Here is a 19,679-nt window from a genome sequence, read left to right as displayed (position 1 = left end):
TCAGCACCCAGCTTTTACATGGGGTGTGGGGATCTGAGTTCAGGTGTTCATGCTTGTACAACAAGCATTTCGCCCACTGAGCCATGTCCTCTGTCCACTATATCAGATTTGAATATGATCAGCATGGTTGGAAGCAAGTATTAGAATAACTTGCCATTTAAAGATGAGATGAAGCCTGAATGTGAAACCATCAGGGAGTCTGGTTCCTACTCCTCTAAAAGACAGTTCATCATGTTCCAGTCTTTATTGTTTGTTATGCTTTGTAAAGTCAGTTTGGGTAGGTTTAAGCTAATCAATTACACATTTCCCACAGGTTTTCAATACAGGACTGTGGGTTCTATGCATTCTTTTCTTTTAGTTTGTAGACTTTCTCCAGAACTATGGTTCAGTTGGATTCTTATCTCCTCAAATATACTATTCTCATCTTTAGTTGGCTTTGACAGATTATTTTGTTAGACTTCAAAAAATGTTATTTTTCTTTTTTGTAATTATTCTTTTATTCTGTTTTGCTTATTGTTCTTTGTTCTTTTTGTTTGCTTTTGTTTGTTATTTGTTCTTTGCTTTTTTTTTGCTTTTTGGGTTTCGTTGTTGTTGTTTTTTGTTTGTTTTGTTTTTCTTTGAGACAAGTTTTATCTTAAAATTGAACTCTTCTTGCGTTACCTCCCAGAGTGCTGGGCTTGTAGGCACGAACCTTCATGCTTGGCTTGCTTTCTTTCTTATCTCAGGGTAACTTCTTAAAACTGAATAATTGGTTAAATTTATGTTAGCCTTTCTCTTAAAAAAAGTGAAAGATCTGAATTAGAAATTTATCAGCAATCACAGCCTTTTCTACAAACTACTTTCTTCCAGTTTTTTTAGATGATACAGAATTTAGTTCTTTCTGGATAGTACATAAGTTTGGCTTTAACCTCATTACTTCTATTCATTATTTCTTCCCAAGTTAATTTGGAAATTCTAATGTTGTGCATGTATGTGCATGCATTCAACTGTGTGTGTGTGTGTGTGTGTGCATGTGTGTGTGTGTGTGTGTGTGTGTGTGTGTGTGTGTATGTATGTTCTCTTCAAATGGATAGTTTCTCATTCTTGCAATCAGAATTCATTTTAAACTTTTGTGTACTCTCTCTAAGATGGTTTGCTCCCTGGCAGCTCTATAGACTGATCCATCTCTTTTAGTATGTAATTCCAGCTAATCCATCAAGTGTCTTCCTTTGCCTTGGCTCTGGAGCAGAGGTGAGGAGTGGCATCTGCTCTTTCCACGAATTTCTTTTCCTCTTCCTTCTCCTTCTCTTCCTTCTTTGTTGTACTTCTGTGGTTTGAGGACTAGGACATTTGAGTGATTATATCCCTGTTTCTTCTTAGTTTACAAGAGGATGTGCTTATGGGCACTGAAAAAAAATCACACTGTGTTATTCAAGCTCAGGATCTGCCCAGTCATCTGATCATCTGCTCTGTATTTTCATTGATCACATTTTCCACTTTAAGTTGCATTTCTTTTTCTGCTGCAAATATATTGGGATGAAAGCTAAACTTCCTGAGAAGCTGCCCCTCCTGTCATATACCTTGCTCTGTACTCAGGGTCCCAAACACTTCCTGCCACAAACAAGTTCCCTAAGTGGAATCTGCAGAAATGAAAACAGGAATAGCTGCTAATTATTGTGGTTGCTAATACCATTATAGGTCAGCTGCCGTATCCTCCTGGTGCCTCAAGTTAGTTAGTCTTGCGCTGCTAACAGATACCTGAGAGGAACAATCACAGAGAGGTGAGACTGGAGGAGAGGCCACTTTCAGTTAGCCAGTGTCATTGTTGTGATGAGGTAAAACATCAAAGCAGGGCTCACATGCAGGAGCAAAGCAACCACTGGGGCAGACAGGAAACAGAGGAACACAAAGTGGGCAGGGCTAAGAACTGTCCATCAAAGGCACACTCCCATTGACACACTCCTCCAACAGGGCTGATTTCCAAAATCTACCACCTCCTAATAGCCTGTTCAATTTTTGAATCAATCTATGAATTAAACCTTGTTTAGGTCAGAGCCCTCCTGACCTAATTGTGTCTGAGAACACCTTCAGACACACCTAGAAGTATGGATTGCTCATTTCCTGGGTTTCTCTCAGTTCCAGTTGCTAACAAAGATGCACCAGCATATTTCTCTGCCCACAGTTTGTATCGATAGCACTGCACCAACAGAACCCACATCTGAATGGCCACCATGGCTCAGAGAATCCTTCCTTTCCTACTGTTGCTCATAGAGATGCCTGCTCAGTCTGTCTGAAATCCTGCTCAGTGATTCAATACACACATCACCCTACACACACACACACACACACACACACACATCTCATTTAGCAGGAGTTTAGGTAGAACTTAGGCCTTTGCAGCATTACACCTGCCTTCTGCCATTGGGGAACAGCCCATCTACAAACTTGACATCTTTCTAACAAATAATGCCTTAATCACAGAGCCTGTTTGTCTTTTCTCCTACAACTAGTGTCTCTCTCTCTTTTTTTTTTCTTTACCTTAATTTCCCACTCCTTCCTCATATAAACTCTCATCCCAGCCAGGTTACTACTCATTCTGGAAACTTGTATTTTTCTTTTCCTATGACTTGACTGGTGTGGTTTGTCCCATCTAGCCCCAATCTCGAGCCTAAGTCTCATACCCCTGGTGACTCTCAAAAATACTCCTTTCTCTCTCCCACTTTCCCTTCCTCTCTCTTGTGTTGCCCCCTTCTCTCCCTCCCTTTGCCTCTCCCCTTTCAACCCCTTTTCACTTTCCTTCTTTCCTTTCCTTTTTCACACATTCAGACCTTGGGTGTGCTTACGGCATTTACAGTGATGCTTCCTCTTTACTGTGTCTAGGTGGGTGCGCTCAGTCCTACCTCTGAGTCACAGCCTGTAGGTCTGAGCAGCCACTTCAGCTTAGGGCTCTTGGTTTGAATTCCTGCTACTCGCTTATTATATGAATTTGGATAACACTTACAAGTCTCTCTGGGTTTCTGCTACTTTTCAATAAAATGAAGATAATGGTATCTATTGAGGGCTATTGTCAGAAGCAGACAGGTTCAAGTGCAATACTTTATGAACAACAGGCTTCATTAAGTTGGTATTTTTCCCATGTGTGCTGCACACAATGCCATTCACAGATGATGCGGTGTTTGTAAGTAGACAGAGCAATGTCTGCAGCAAGCATTTGCTATAGCTAGCCATATAATGTTTCACAAACGTTATTGCTTTAAGACAGTGTTTACTTCCAGTGACCTAAACATTGTCTTCATAAACCATTGCTGATAAAGACAGTCTAGGAAACACTGAACTCCTACAAAGTGCCCTGCAGCTCCCTGACCCCTACATGCCTACGCCCCTGTTGATGTACGTTATTGGCCCATGAGGCTGAATGATCACATCTACGATCAGATCTCTAGAAGGCAGAAGCCTCAACTAGAGACGTTATCTTACCGAGACCGAGTATGGCCACAGTGATGATATTCAGTCTGAAAGGTCCATTCCTCACCACCTTAGATTCTGATAAGGCTGTCTTAAAGAGCTGAGCAGACACCTTCATAAACAGATGGACAGACAGACAGGCTGATGAGGAAATAAGAAAGTTCCTTGGGGGCAACTTTAGCTCCAGGCTTTTCTTGACGTCACAGCTGGAGAGGACCTGCCTCACGAAATACACAAAGTAACATTTTTTCCCAAATTAAAAGTTATGTCCCCAGTTTGTTAAAAAAAAAAAAAAAAAAAAAAAAAAAAAAAAAAAAAAAAAAAACTTTAAAAAATAACAAATAGACCTTGATTCTTATAAAATAATTTGAAATCTTTGCTGACAGGATGACATGACTTTCCCTTTTAATCTCATTCTGTTTACATGTCTAGCTATGCTTATAAGTTTATAGATTATAAGTCATTTGTATTCTTGACATAAATGCCACAGACTAAAAAAGACCATTTTATGTTCCAAATGGCCATTTGATACACCATTAGACTTACCTCATTTTCTTTAAAAATACCTTTTCATATATTTCACAAGTGATGTTGGCATATGGATTTGTCAAGTGGTGTCTTTATTGGATGTTTACCTCACAACTGTTCTTGCACTGTAGACATGTTGTGAATTGTTCCATGACCATGAAGACTGCTGGGGACAGCTCGCTGGTAAAGACATGTGAGCATAGAAAACTTTTATGGAGAGGTTTCTTTATTACTTCTTCGATTATCTTACTAGATATGCAACTATCCAGGTTTTCCAATCATTTATGTTAATTTTGCTGTTTTTAAGATGTTTCTCTGTGTTACCATGGTTGTCATCACACATTTGGGGGGAGACTTGGAGGACAGTTTACACCGAGTATGTTGCTTTCCTCTGATGCTCAGAACTTAAATTTTCTTCTCACTATATTTCATAATCCCGTGTAAGTTACAACACAAGGGCAGACTGATCTCTGCTCTAAGAACTGGTTGTGTTGTTCCTCCCTGTGAGCTTATTGGCTTTTTTGTGCATGTAGATACAAGAACAAAACCCAAATAAACTTTATTCCAGGGACTGATGTTGGTGGTAGCCAACAGCCACCCTTATATATTTGCTGTAACTGAAAGAAAAACTTTAAAAATATGTTTTAAAGTGTGTGTGTGTGTGTGTGTGTGTGTGTGTGTGTGTCCATGGGGGAATAAGCAAAAGCAAGATGCTCTATGTGAAAGTCAGAGGATAACTTTGTGAAGGGGTGTGTGTGTGTGTGTGTGTGTGTGTGTGTGTGTGTGTGTGTGTGTGGTGAGCTCATGGCAAGAGCTTTGTGTGGAGATGAGAAGACAACTCTGTAAAGTTGGGTCTGTCCTTTCCCTTTTGCCTGGGTTCCAGGCTTGACCTCAGACAGACAGGCTTACTGAACCACCCGTACAAACCACCCCTCCCCTGAATACTTCTTACAGCAACAGCTTTTATTTGAATGGTTCCTCTCAGCAAGAGATGATTTCATCACCTAACCCAAGGAAAATTCTTAGTGACTGAATTAATTCAGCGAATGGCTCAGTTAAAAACCGTAAACACCAGGATGCGGGATGCATCTGTACAGAGCTCCTCTATCCACTAAAAGATCGCCAAACAATGATATAAGATAGTGGTGTATCTTAAGAAGTCCTCAGACTCCTGGGGGAAGATCCCTAGCAAGCCTGCAGATTAGAGACTCATGCAGGTTAGAGACTGTAAGGCAGAGCCTTGGCAAGAGCTTGGAGTTTGATGACATTGCCAGCCATTGGATGCTGAGTTCACTGTGCAGCCCGGCTTGTCTTCCAGCTTCTTATTCTTGTAAGATTGTGGATTGTGGAACTCAGATGGTAGATCTCCGATGTCCCATCAAGAATACCTGACACTTGCTCACCCTTACCAAGACGTAAGCATCCTTTTAGAAGCGACAGTCTGGAGTTCCTGTGGAGACACCAACAGAGCTTCCTCCCTTAGACCTCTGAGAATGAAACCTCAGATCCCCCTTGGCCATTTCTCTAACTCCCCAGCTGTGTGAGGGGACAGAACCCCAGCTGTGTGAGGGGACACCTCAGAGAGCCCTGTATTTCCCTTCCTGAGACTCAAGAGAAGAAGCCTGGCGAGGGAAAATTCCATCCAAACATTAGCCTCTCTCTCATGACTGCTGCTTTTCACTCTGTGATCTAGAACCGGAGTCTGCTCTGGTGGTCAAGAAGAAAAGATTAACTGAAGGGTGGACTCCCTAGGAAGGAGACAAAAGAAGTATGGTTCAGGCTGAGTTTCCAGAGAGGACTTCCCAGGGAGCTATGAACATAGCTGCTTTTTTCTTAGATTCTGAGGACTCTAGAATCTTCTTCAGGGCTATGTGCTCTATAGCTCATGGTCTCTGGATCTCCTGGGGCTAGAAAGAGGATGCCTCAGCCTGATATTCTCTATCTGACTTATTCCTTTTGTGACTTGGAGTTGTTGAACCCCCATTTTAATCCATAGAAATATATGGGCGAATGAGCATCTAGGTGTTCAAATTCAAGGTTGATTTGAGTCTCAAGCAGCTTGACCTGATAGAAGTCACATACAAACTAATTGGAGACAAGACTGGAAAACCAGCCCTTGGAGTCTGACCCCTAGGAGGCTGAATTCGTGCAGTAGGTCTGCAGGGACATAAATTTCCAAATCCCAACGTGGTACCTAGAATAGAAATAATGTATCCTTTCCACGGAGATTGGATTTCCTCTAGTTCAACCCTGGGAGAAGTGAATACAAAGTTCTCTGATGTCTTTGGAGACTCACTTGAGGCAGGTGACTGCATGGCACGTTAGCGACCCGGTCCACACAGGCAAACCAAAGCTCCCTGTTGAAGAAAACCCACCTCCGACGGGACAGAATGCATCAGTGGCTCCCACAGCCATGCTTCATCTCAGCAAAGCACACATTCTGTTGTTGTATGACCGGGAACATGAGACTTGAGCTCAAAATAAAATGAGACTGTGCAGAAGCACATGGAGTGTGAGGGTCCTCATTCGGTGTTCTTTCGAAGGCATGCTTGTGTGTGTGTGCAGGCAAAGCCGGGGGGAGAACTGCAGCCATGGCCAAAGTCCTTCCAGATTTAATGTATGCTTTCCTATAATTATTTGGATAGTTTAAATTTCAGGGTAATTTGGGTTCGAACCGTCCTCATAATTGTTCCGGTTCTCTAATACATGAGCTCCCAGACACTGCTAAGAATATAAAGTAAGAGAAAGTGCTGTCAGCAAGTGACTTTAATTGTGCAGCCGGCTGAGAAAGGAATCTTCCCTGCTCCCTTGTCTAGTGAGTGAAGTAAGGTAGGATGGTGAAAGGAAGAAAAATCAGAAGCGTCCAAACCAAGGGGCATACTCTGTGAGTACAACAGGCCTAATTAATTCTTCTGTTTGTAAAGAAATGAGCCCAGACAGAAGGAAAGGGGCATAAAAATTACAACTGAATGTTACATGCATTTTGAAATTAATCTGAAAATAGAAAAATAGAAGGAACAGCCAAAGAACTTTAGAGTAAGGAGTCTAAGTTGACTTGCAACCTGGAATGCCTTTGGCTATATAAACCTGAAATCCAGTTGACAGAAGCTTAAAATATATATGTACCTATTATATATATCACCTGCTTAATGACAGTGTTATAATTATATTAACTCTATTATTATTTACCAGTCTTCTATAGTGGCTAGTCTTTTAAACTCTTTTGATGCAAACACGTCAAAGAGCATATTTATATATGCACATGGTGGTTTAAATGAGTATGGTCCCACAAACTCAGAAGTTTGATACTTGGTGCTTAGTTGATGGAACTACTTGGGAAGAATTAAAAAGTATAGCCTTGTTGGAGCAACTGTGTATAATTTTGCTATGAGAAAATAACTCTCAAATTATCTAAAATATCAGATTAGACTATTAAATTGTACTTTGATAAAAATAAATACATATTATTTTTTTACCCCATGCTGAACTCCCAATCCTCCTTTCTTTGTCTGTATAATGTGGGGATTACAGGTATGGGCAGCCATGCCAAATTATTTTAAATTCATACTAGACAACAATTTATCAATCAATATCCTTGCAAAGTTAGTCACTAAACAAACAGATAACAAGCTGGGGTCTAAGAGAATATAAGTTTGTTTGAAGTTACATTATCTTCTTTGTCCCTTGGACTGTAAGGGTGGTGTATAATACTGCTGCACTAGGCTTGATGAAAATGTTTGCTGCTTGAGTGAGGGAAGCAAAAGGTACAGGTTCTCCCTGACCTGGAGTTTGCTACCCACTATTCAGACTGCTTACCCACCTCTATGTCTTGTCTCTGGCTCATCCTTAATGGTCCGCTGAGGACCTTTAGACCTTTAACATCCTAACAAACCTTGACAGATAAATAGATAGATAGGCAGACAGACAGACAGACAGATGACAGTGACACACTGATTCCCAGTTTTATTTTATCTAAGAGACAAGTATTCCTCTATGTTTATGTGTATGGAGTTTACAATTACAAAATGTTAAAGGCATGAAATGATTTAGCAATAGCACATGGAGGCACAGGAATAGACAGCCACAGCTGTGACACCATCTTTAAAGACGTTCATAGTACTGTGGGTCCCAAAGGGCAGTAGACCAGCGTTTCAGTGGCTTGAACCCAGAGTCCACTGGCTTTGTAACCAAACCCAGAGTGAAGAAGCACTAGAGACTTCTAGAAACAATGACAACCTCAGACAAAAATGAGTAGAACAACCCCCAGAACACAGGCATCAGCTGCTAATGGATAGTGATCGCCTAGGAATGGACACACATGAGGGGAATCATGCAATGATCCAGAGAACCAACCGGAGAGTCTGCCAGACCTGAGGAAGTCAGGCAGCCGTGGGAGGTGTGGTTGGGCCCGGAGAGTTCTGCAGTGAGAAAGTCCAGGGATCTGCAGTGTCTTCTGCCAAAACTTGGTTGAGTGCTGAATAAATCCTACTTTCAAAGAAGCCACTCAAGGTAAGACAAAGAGCCACACAGGGGCATGGGTAAGGAGGGTTCGAGGCTCACAAGGGCTGGGAGCACTCTGACAACCGGGGGAAACCTGCCCGCCTCAGCAGTCAGTTATCAGCTAAAGCAAGAATGATCTTACTTTGAAAGTAGAAAAAAAAATTAACCCCAGACAGATGCCAGCTTGGTGCCCCCATAACAAAACTGAAATGCAAGGTGCAACCGGGTAAAACTCTCCAGTTTCCAGCATTCCAGACACAAAAAAAAGTTTGAGAGATAATAAGGTAAAATCCATTGCATCTGACATCCTATCAAAGATTACTAGGCATATGGAGAAGCAGAAAAATACAGATCATCATGTGTGTGTTTGGGGTGGGGGGGGCAATCCAAATACAGCAATTGCATGGATGATAGAAGTTATTGATTATACATATCAGGCAGGACCTGACAGCACATGGCTGCAATCCTGAGACTTGGAAGACTGAACAGTTATTGGGAGTTGAAGATCAGCTTAAAACTACATATGGAAATCCTACTTCCAGATGGCAAAATAATAGTAATAATAACAATGTGTTAAAAGCCCAGAATAAAGAGTTGACGTGATGGTTATTAAAGAGACCCATATTGAAATTCTAAAAATGAAAGTTACATTGCCTGAGGTGCAAAATCACTGAATAAAATGGACAAGGATTACATGCAAGAACAGGAAAAAAAAATGAAGTAACTAAAGATGTAGCAATAGGAACTGACCAAAATAGAAAGAAGAAAAAAAAAAATAAAATAAAAGAACAAATTAAAATAAACCGGCAGTGACCTGTGGGACAGAGCTCACGTCAGTTGATGACTTCATGTTTGTTTCCCTAGGAGAAGTGATTGCTTACATCAAAACAGTGACTTATCAATCAATGAATGTCCTTGCAGAGTTAGTCACAGCACAAGCAGGAAAGAAACTGGGGTCCAAGAGGAGCTGATTTGGCTCTTGAAGTTGAGAGGTGTCTTAGAATGCAGTTGTGCCAACAAAACAGTATATGCTGTTGACATTTGGGTGAGTCTCAGCCAAAGGGTGTTGGATAAAGGAAATCAAAAAGCAAACAAACAAAAACATTAAATGCAGAGATGAAAAGCTATTGTGGAGCTAGAAATGCAAACTCTGTGTGTCTGGAAACAGACCCATGGAGGAAGGGAGCAGGGAGAAGCAAGAGAGAGCACCTTCAGACAGGGGTCAGGAAGTCCAGGGGTGATGAACCTTTGTTCTTTATGTCTTTGTGGATGTGGATGTGTGTCCAAGGGAATGTTTCAAACATTTGGAGTTTCTTCGTGAATTTCCTGATAGTTCAGAAAAGCTACTACAGTAAATGATCATGCACATAAATAAAAAGACAGTGAAGCTGACTTCAGAGAGAGCTGGCAGCAGCTAGGAGACTGGGACTTTGCATGACTTGTGATTTTGTTTGTTGGAGGGAGGTTGTTTCTATGAGCTGCCAGTGGTTACAGGAAACTACAAAACAGAACGGGGGCGGTTAATTGATGGCGTGGCATCAGAGAATGACAGCATGTTGATAGCCCAAGGCCAGATGATGCAGCTTGGACATTCTGGATACACCTTCCCTTGACTTCATTTTCCAAATGCTGAAGGGAAAAGTTGTTTTCAAGCACCAACATTAGAAAGTAAGTTAATCAGATTCCCAGAGTCCCCTGCTCAAAAGTGGTGCCCCTCCCCAGCCCCCTTAGGGGCACTTTCTTCCAGATCCTGTGACTTTTGCTAAGTCCGATCTTTAACCAATGTGAATCTCTGAGATGCTACAGAAATAAGAGTACTTTACTGAACAGCGGTGTGTGCCTTCCTCCTTATCAGAGGGGACTTGTTAGACGCTTCGCTCTTTGATCAAAGGTTCTCACTTGGGCACAAAAAAGCAGCTTTGGCAGCTCAGTGTTTGTGGCCTGGTGCAGGTTTCTGATATGGGGAGAGTGCAGTCTTCTAGCTGCGAGGGATATCGGTGTTTAGGATTATCATTTGATCACACGGTGTGTCTCGTTCTCTGTTTCCCTATCTCTTCCTTTCTTTCACTGATAGTTAACTTAGCACTGTTTAAATAACACACAAAGTGACACAAACGAAATTATTTGTTTTAGCTTTAAAATAACGCGTAAACCCCACTTTAGCAACGTACCATGTTACTTAGATTCAAACTTCCAGAGGCATTAACTCAAGCGTACCTTGTAAAAATCCCCATCTGGAAACATAATTTTAATATCGTTCGTATTTATTCAATGGTTTTAATGCGAAGACCACACTGGCTTGGTGTTTAATCTGCTCCATTTCAATCTGAAAGCAAGCGCTCCTTCAGGCTTTACCCGAGCTCACTCAGAACTTCACAAGGCTTACAGACAGAATCAAGCCTCCAGGCCAGCAGGCTCCCAAGCGGCAGCCTTGAGGAGGTTCTAGCTGAGGCTGAGCCTGGCTAGCCGCGTTGGGGCGAGTGCTGGGGGAGGGTCCACCTTTTGGGGAGACCAGTAAGTCTAGTAGGTCCACGAAAGCCGCTGGGGACTTTGAGGTCCGGGACACCAGCTCCCGGAGCGGGAAAAACCTTGCTTTGCTGCGAGAGCAGTTGTCCCGTGGGCCCCAGAGATACACCCCAGTGCAGTATTCTGGTCCCTACAGACCCACCCGCAGGCTGCAGACAATTCCCGCGACAGGCAACCTAAGCGGTCCCCGCTTCATCTCTGGCGGGACTCGACGGGGAGTAGAGAAGGCTCCGGGGGATGCTCACTCTTGGATGTTCCCTACTCCCCGCAGAGCGGGCTGCCTAGAATTGGGGTGTGGGTGGCTCCAGACGCCGCCACTCGAGCGACTGTGGCTCCAGCCTCCTCCCCCCCCCCCCGCCGCTGGGGGCGGGAAGTGGCTGTGGGAGTCACCCGGGCGTGACTGCCCCCGAGGCCCCTCCTGCCGCGATAAGGGCGCTCCATAAAAGCCCGTTGGCGACCCGCTCTCCGCATCCCACCGGTGGATCTCGTCCCTCACTGAGGCGCCCAGAGCAGAGTACCCGCCGCGCAGCGACAGCAGCCCGCCCGCCACGGTGAGTGCCAGGAACAATTGGGACAGGGGCGCGGACTCCCAGAAGCCCTTGAATTTGCCCCGCAGCGGGTCCCTGAGCTTGCTTTGCCTGCTTGACACCCAGCTCTTTGAGGAGGCTAAATTTCACTTGCTGGACTCTGGTTTGACTGGCCACCTGTCCTTCCTCGAGCCTTCCTATCTAGGCACCTCGCCTCCGTGCCTGTTATCTTTTGAGGGTTGGGAGGAGAACCCGGGGACAGTTATCCCAGGGCAGCGGTAGGGTTTTGTTTGATTAGTTGGTTGGTTACAATCAGGAATCCAGATTGCATGCCTAGAGGGAGATTCCCCAAAGTATTGTCCTTGGCATGGGGAGCCCTGCGTCCCGTCACCTCCAAGATCCCGAACTGAGTCTCAGGGTATCTTGGCTGTCACAGGGCCAGTAGCTGCACTGATCAAAAGGGACCGGGAAGAAAACTTTCTCCTTCGAGGGTGATTTAGGAACCATAGGAGAAAAGTGGCCATTCTTTAAAATAGAGGGCAGAACTTGCATTTCTGTTCTAAAAAAGGGGTCCTCACCAAGAGAGTTAAAGGGAAGTTTCGTGAAATAAGAAGGCAGAGCAGAGGGGTCAGGTCGAGGCAAGTGGTCCTCTAAAAACTCGGGAAGTGGCACCGCCTGCCCAATCTGTCCCCCCCCCCCCCTCGGGTCTGAGGTGGGAAGAGATGAGGGTCTAGAGTGGTAGCTGGAATTGAAACAAAGGCGAGCATTCTCAGTATCTCCAAGTCTGAGCCTTCTGTATCCACAGATGCTAGGTAACAAGCGAATGGGGCTGTGTGGACTGACCCTCGCTCTGTCCCTGCTCCTATGTTTGAGCATTCTGGCTGAGGGGTACCCCTCCAAGCCGGACAATCCGGGCGAGGACGCGCCAGCAGAGGACATGGCCAGATACTACTCCGCTCTGCGACACTACATCAATCTCATCACCAGACAGAGGTGGGTGCAACCGCAGCTGGTATCTAGAGCCCGGGAAAAGCTGCCATTCTGGGAACTTGGACACCGGGGACCGTTTCTTTCTCTTTGTTCTGTCCCAGCATAGGGCAGGATCGGACATAAATTCAGCTCTAGATAAATGTGTGAGCTGGGTACACACTCCACAAACTGGACACATTGTCTTTGTCACTAGGCTTTCTCTTCAAGCCAGGAGCTGGAGGTTCATACCTCTGGGCTGTGGTCTGTCTCCCACCCACCTTTGCTGCCTCTTTTGCTTACATCAGTTGGAGACTTACCCAGCATCCTTCTTGGGAAAAGGCCTGCATCAGGAGTAGGGGTGCAGCAGTGTAAAGGTGTAGGGAGAGGAGGAAACCTAATCTGGAGTAAACATTCACCGCCAAAGAAAACCAAGGATACAGCCCAGCTGTCAAAAGGGTGGAGAGACCTTCCAGCCTGCCCAGGGTAAAGGGGGTCGCAGCATTTAGGGTAATAAATACATACATAAGAAAAAATAGAACCACGGATTTCTTTCTTCTGAACTATCTCAGCCTCACACTTGAAAATTCCTAGATGGTCTTAAAAAGTCGACTTTTCCCATTTTATAGCAACTGAGTTCTGAAAAGAACATGTCCAGTTAGAGAGGCCTTTGGTCCATCGAAGGCTCCCTTTCCCAGTAGAGGGGAATGACAAGGCTGCTGAGGTGGGAGAGGATGGTTGGGAGAAAAAGCACCTCCATGGAAGCAAGGGGAGGGGGGGAGGGAGGAAGTGGGGAGGGAGGAATAACATTTGAAATGTAAATACAGAGAATACTTAATAAAAATGAAAGAAAAAAAGAAGAAACAAAACAAAGGCTTTACATTAGGAACTTTGGTGGATACAGCTCCAACTAGCTGGGACCTGAGAGCCAGATGGTGATCTGTATTTTTAATGTCCAAAAAGTCAAAGAGAGGGTGCCTTGCCTTTCCTCTCAGAGTTAAAATCAGGCAGGAAAAATAAAAATAAAAAAAACCAAAAAAAAAAAAAAAAAATCCAAGCTATTTTACAAACAATATGGGACTTAGTTTGCAAAGTCAGTACATTTTGTTCTAAATCATTTAACAACACAGTTCAATTACTGAGAACCTTGAAGGATCATATAGGCAAAGCTGTTGGAAGCATTAATGTTGTTTACTTAACATATTTCAATTGTGCATAGTAAATTGACAGAGAGAGGTTAAACTGCTCAGGACCCAGGGACTGGTATGATGGGATACAAAAGGGAGGTTGTGCTTCTAAAACAGTTGTGAACTCTTAATTCCATCAAAAAGGTGTGTGGCATTCTGAATAATCCCAATGTAATACAGAATCCGTTAAGTAACACGGGCTCATAATCTTTTGAAATCTGACCATTTTGACTAGCAAAAAGAAATTGCATTTTTGAGCCTAATAGAATTCCCAGAAAGTCAATGACTTCAGGCTTTTTGCTCCGTACAACTCAAAAACATTTACACAGTTGAAGTGGTGGCATTATAAGGGTTTGTATATGTATTTTCTGTATCTGAGTGTTCTGTCTTAATCCAAGCCAGAAGAGAGAGGGAATCAGATCCCATTACAGATGGTTGTGAGCCACCACATGATTGCTGGGAATTGAACTCAGGACCTCTGGTGGTTAAGCTAGAACTTTTAACCACTGAGCCATCTTTCCAGCCACAACAGGGTGGTTTTTATTGTTGTTTTGTTTTTGTAAAGACAAACTTCATTATTTAGGTACAACACATAGAAGTCCTTTGTTTGTAAGTATGGACGCTATACATGGCCCACAGTGTAGAGAAGAATGTCATTTCGTGTCCCCGGTCATCTCACCCAGTCTTTTCCTCAGACATTTGAAGTGAATTTGTCTCTAATTTGTGGCTCACAAAGCTAAGGATATTTCAAGAAAGCTTTCTTAGGGTTATGGAGCCGGAACCCTCTACTGAGTTTCCTTGGATGGGGCCACATCATTAAAATCCACCATCTTTGAAGGGAAAAAACAGGGGAAGGGACTTGCGTGTCCTAGGAAGAAAATCTGGTTCGATGGAAAGGAGCCTGTATCATCTTGGTAAAAGATCTCTTTAGAAAACACTCGAAGCTCCACTGTGCACTTGTGGACGTCCCACCAGAGATTTGCCAGCAGAAGTCCATGACTTTGAAAATTACCGTGTCATTTGTGACTGTTTGTCTATAACTGTTGTCTTCTTTCCTCTTGACAGTCCCTTTTGTGACTGTTCTGTTGCTGCACATGCTGCAGCCCAAACCATTTATTCCAGTCTACGGATGTTGTTTGTACAGTTCCCCAGAACGGTAGTTCTCGGGTGGGGGTGACTTTTACTCCCTAGGACATAGGGCTACGTTGAGGGGAGACTTTTGTTGGTACAACCAGAAATGAGTGCTACCGGTATATAGTGTGGAGCTGATGGGGATGCTGTTAAACACCCCAGGATGCTCCCACTTTACACTCCTTTCCCAATAAAGACTCTTCTTCCCTCAAGTGTTAGTATTGAAGAGGCTGAGAAGCAACAGCCCTAGATTAGTGTTTCTCCTTCCTGGCTTTGTGTCACCACCACACGGAGAACTTTAAAATGGAATGCCTTTGCCACCATCCTCACCAATTAAATGAGGCCCTCTAAAGTCAAACCTGGGCTTTAAAGTCCCTGGTGATTATAAGTCCGACACCAGGCCTGAGAATCTTTGCCTTGTAGAGTGGCCTTTTAAAGCTTGCCCATTACAAAGAAAGATAATCCAGAGTTAAAGAGACTTAAACCCAGCCACCATTTGGATAAGTCTATGAGCATACAGAAAGAGTCACAATACTGGGAGATATTTGACTGGAAAATGGGGTAAACCAGTTGCCGGTCCTTTTGATTCTCTGGAGCAGAAAGGTGAATGAATTCAGGTTGGTTGCTCAAAGTGTGAAAATTTAAAAGAATCAACTGAAGGGCAGGTTAACCAGGTGCAAGCCATGTCCTCTAGTCTAATCTTGCAGAAAATCTTAACGAATGATGTGAGAGTTGGGAGGTGAGGATGAGAGTTGTTTGCTTTTGCTCCCCTTGAGTCTTAGCACAGGAGAACTAGAAATCTCACCAATGCATTTAGATTTAGTTTTTTACTGTTGACCAGTAGAACTTTGTCATGCCTCAGAGAAAAGATTTGTACATCCAACAGAAAAGTGAGAGCACAAGATCCAGGGTATGTAGGGATCTGTTGGGGGGCAGTGATGACAGGGATGTAAGTGTGGGTGCCTTCAAGCAGCAACTACCTTTGTGCATCACTGATGACCCGAGTTCAATCCCCAGAACCAGGAAAAGAAACAGAGAACCAACTGTGACTTTCATGAGTTGAGAAAGGGGTATGTGGGAGGGTTTAAGGGAGAACTAGAAAGGGGGGTAAATGAAGTAATAATAGTATAATCTCAAATACAATGTATTTATAAAGTACTTGAGAAAAATTAAACTGTATCTGTTTAGCGTGTGTGTGTGTGTGTGTGTGTGTGTGTGTGTGTGTGCGCATATGTGGTCATGTGAAGTTGCTGATGACATTATCCTGAGCTTACTTTATAAAACCTTCATTTTACTTTCTTCTTGTTTCAGATACGGCAAGAGATCCAGCCCCGAGACACTGATTTCAGACCTCTTAATGAGAGAAAGCACAGAAAATGGCCCCAGAACAAGGTATGACCAAGCTTGGGATGGAGATGTTGCTACAGAGCTTAAGATGCCAGGGAAGGTGAGCTAGGAGAGTCTGTGTGAACATTAGGATAGCAGCATCCAGAAAAAAAGGGGTTAGGACAGAGACAGGGATGGAGAAGCATACAAGAAAGACCTTGCATTTCATGCATTCACTGCAAATCTTAGCTTCCAAGGTATATTGTTTTCTAATGCATATTATTTTGTGTCCCTTTTTAGATATGGCTGATCTTTAGCTCAGAAACTATCCCTTATAGAATGTCTTTCCTTATTAGAAGTAAGGCAGCATAGAGCAAGCCCCCAACTCTAAATTGAAATGACCACTCATTCATTTGGGCTGGACAATTTAGTTTTTATACACTATGTGGAATTCTCAAATGGCCTAGAGCCCATAGACCTCATGTGTTTGACTCTGCCTTTCCTGGCTTTACCCAAAACTAAAGATAAGTCAGGGGCTCCTGGCTACTTTTGATGTATTTTGGGTCAATATGATGATCTATTTTATTCAATGGATCGCTGTTGGGTAAGGTATTATCCTTAGGTGTTTATTTGTCGTCTGGAACCTTTCTTAGAGTATAGATTGGTCTTGAGACAGGTGTCTGCCCAGATCTAAGGGCTCATCACTGGCCTAAGCAGGTGCCTCCTGGTCAAGGAAAGATCAATGCTGAAAAAGTCAATCTGCCTTACTTTCTTAACCCCTAACCTCATCTGCTGACCTTGGCTCCTGCTCACATGTCACATGTCACATCACATCAAGATCTCAACGCACCAGTCCTATTGTATCCCTAGTAGCTAGATAGCTAGCTCCCAGAGACCCAGAACTCTGCACCATCAAAAACCATGTTCCCCAGAAGAGGTCACTAGCACACTGATTCAGTGAGCGTGATGGGAGCGTGACAGGAGGTTGGTTCATGGAGGTCCTCCCTGGTGAACCCATGGGTGACAGCAGGACCAGCCACCTCCAGATAGTTTCTCTGCTTACACAAATAAAGTACAATGCTTCTGTCCCTGGAGGCATCAACTTAGAGTTAACCAGTGGCTCCTAGGGGATGGTGGGAAGTTATAAGCGTTGTTTTTGATACTAAACAATAAGCATCTTTCTGTGTCTCATTGATATGCACGGGACATTTGCCACAGTAAAAGTTTAGGCTAGGCTATATATACTTAGGATTTGGAAATGATGATCCAGACCTACTTAGAACTCCACTGCCGGCTTTGTTTTGTAGCCTGAAATAACACAGTTAGTGCAGGAAATAAAGTTAATTGCACCCTGACTGACAGACTCAATCATGCACAATTAGAAGGAGACAAAAGTTGATAGCCTTGGAGTTGCATGTGAATGCTGTTTTCTTAAAAGGGGCTCTTTATAGTCTAATAAATAGCATCTCGCTGCATAAAAGGCTTGCTGGGAAACAACAGAAGCATATTCAGAGTTGAATAACACTGACTTTCTTGTTATAGTTTCATGTGATTCCTGTAGTTTTGATCTTCAGAAATACTTTGGAGTCGTTCAACTCCTTTGATATGTACAGAGGCTTCTAAGTATTCCCTTAGAGACCCCAGTTCCCATGAGCAAAGGCCGGTGAACTGGGTCTTCAGTATGCTTCTGTTCTCCACAGCCTCTCATTTTGGTGCCAACAGGAGGCTTCACAACAGTGATCAGAAGCTTCTGAACGTCCTGTAGACGTTCTTACTCCTGTAAGACCCTGGTGAGCTTCCATGGTTTGCTGCTTGTGTTTTTCAGGCTTGAAGACCCTTCCATGTGGTGATGAGAAATGAAACTTGTTCTCCCGACTTTTCCTAGTTTCCACCCACATCTCATCTCATCCTGTGAAACCAGTCTGCCTGTCCCACCAATGCATGCCACCACTGGGCTGGACTCCGCCCCATTTCCCCTGTTGTTGTATATATGTGTGTTTAAATAAAGTATCATGCATTCAAAATGGTCTTCTCAGTGAGTAATCTGTTATTACCATAAAAGGATTAGTTTAGCCATTAAATTATTATCAGTCTCAAGTAACAAACTCAATTTGTTTCACCAATATTAAAGCAATGATCATGAAAAACAAATAACTATGCACTCATTGGAAAAATTTATGTCTCAGAATGTTGTGCAAAATGTCTCCCATTCGTCTATCTACCACAGCAGTCGTAAATGGATGATTGAACACCTGGTATGACTACTATAAAAAGGAGTATAATTTACATTTCATGCAATTCAAATTCATCTTAATAGCCATGTTTGCTGGTGGCTACCACGTCCCATCATCTAAAGTCTATTGATGAACTGAGGTCAGTCTTTGAATACAAGTCAGAATCATACTAGGCAGGTTGATCAACCTCACGCAACATGGGTGTGTTAAATCCTAAAAAATTGTTATTCAACTTCCTACTTTAAACACTGGTTGGCCTAGACTGAGTTTAAAAAATTAATGCAATGGGATTCAATTCTCTTTCCCTTTTTGTTTGTTTGTTTGTTTCTTTCTTTCTTTCTTTCTTTGTTTCTTCCTTCCTTTCTTCCTCTTCTTCTTCCTCTTTTTGATTTTTATTTTGAGACGGGATTTCTTTGTATGGTTCTGGCTGTCCTGTAGTCACTCTATAAACCAGGCTGGTGGCAAAACCTGAAAGGATCTAGCCCTTCTCTGCCTCTTCAAGTATTAGGATTGAAGGAATCAGCCTTCTCACACTATTCAGTTCTTAAATGGATTCCAAACCAAAAAAAACGAGGCCTCATCTCACGATGGTATTTTGTTCTACCTTGTAACTCATATGTGATATCTTTAAATTGCTTGCAAATAGTCAATGCAAATGTTTAATGACAAATGCAAAAACAAAAACAGAACAAAATAAACCTTGGGTCTTTAGGTGATTTTTGTCATTTTGCTAATATCATAGAAAGTATTTATAAAGACTAAGTTAGCCACAGTGTCTCTAGGCAACACAGGGTGTTTTATAGGTTCACTGCCCATTGGTCCTTCACTAACTGGAATATTTGACACATGACTATTATGATTTTGTGAATGTTCTAGTACAAAGTATTCTTTTGTACATAAATAATTTTCAGATTTCTCCAGCCAGTGAAGCCAGTAATGCTATTTACAAGTCCCCTTGATAAAAATGGTTCTGTAATTTCCAAAACATTCCCATCATTTTTTTTTGTTCTTTTAAATACTGGTATACAAGGAAGGTGGGCTCTCTCTCTCTCTCTCTCTCTCTCTCTCTCTCTCTCTCTCTCTCTCTCTCTCTCTTCTCTCTCTCTCTCTCTCTCTTAGTCTCTTAGTCTTTAAGGGTTGACTAAGTCACGAACGATTTACCATCATATAACATGAGTGCTCCGTCCTAACTGACTACATTTGGAGATTTTGTTTACTGAAGTAGTGTTATGTAAAGAAAGTTGACTCAGAGCCATCTGGCAACACAAAAATGCTGGGAATGTATTACTATCTAAAGACTCTAGGTTACA

At 42.9% G+C, this 19,679-nt stretch overlaps 1 protein-coding gene across 1 annotated transcript; it reads left to right on the top strand.

Moving 5' to 3' along the window:
• Positions 1 to 12,330: 12,330 nt before the first annotated feature.
• Positions 12,331 to 17,985, top strand: NPY (neuropeptide Y; the record flags this gene model as incomplete). The annotated part of the gene is made up of 3 exons (XM_080932069.1): positions 12,331 to 12,518; positions 16,121 to 16,201; positions 17,961 to 17,985. 3 exons carry the CDS (start codon positions 12,331 to 12,333, stop codon positions 17,983 to 17,985), a joined length of 294 nt encoding a protein of 97 aa, XP_080788195.1.
• Between the last annotated feature and the right edge of the window lie 1,694 nt (positions 17,986 to 19,679).

This window comes from Micromys minutus (genome assembly GCF_963924665.1).
Source record: "Micromys minutus genome assembly, chromosome: 18".
Classification (NCBI taxonomy): Eukaryota; Metazoa; Chordata; class Mammalia; order Rodentia; family Muridae; genus Micromys; species Micromys minutus.
Note: the sequence above shows the minus strand (reverse complement) of the source record. Positions and strands in the feature narration are given on the sequence as shown.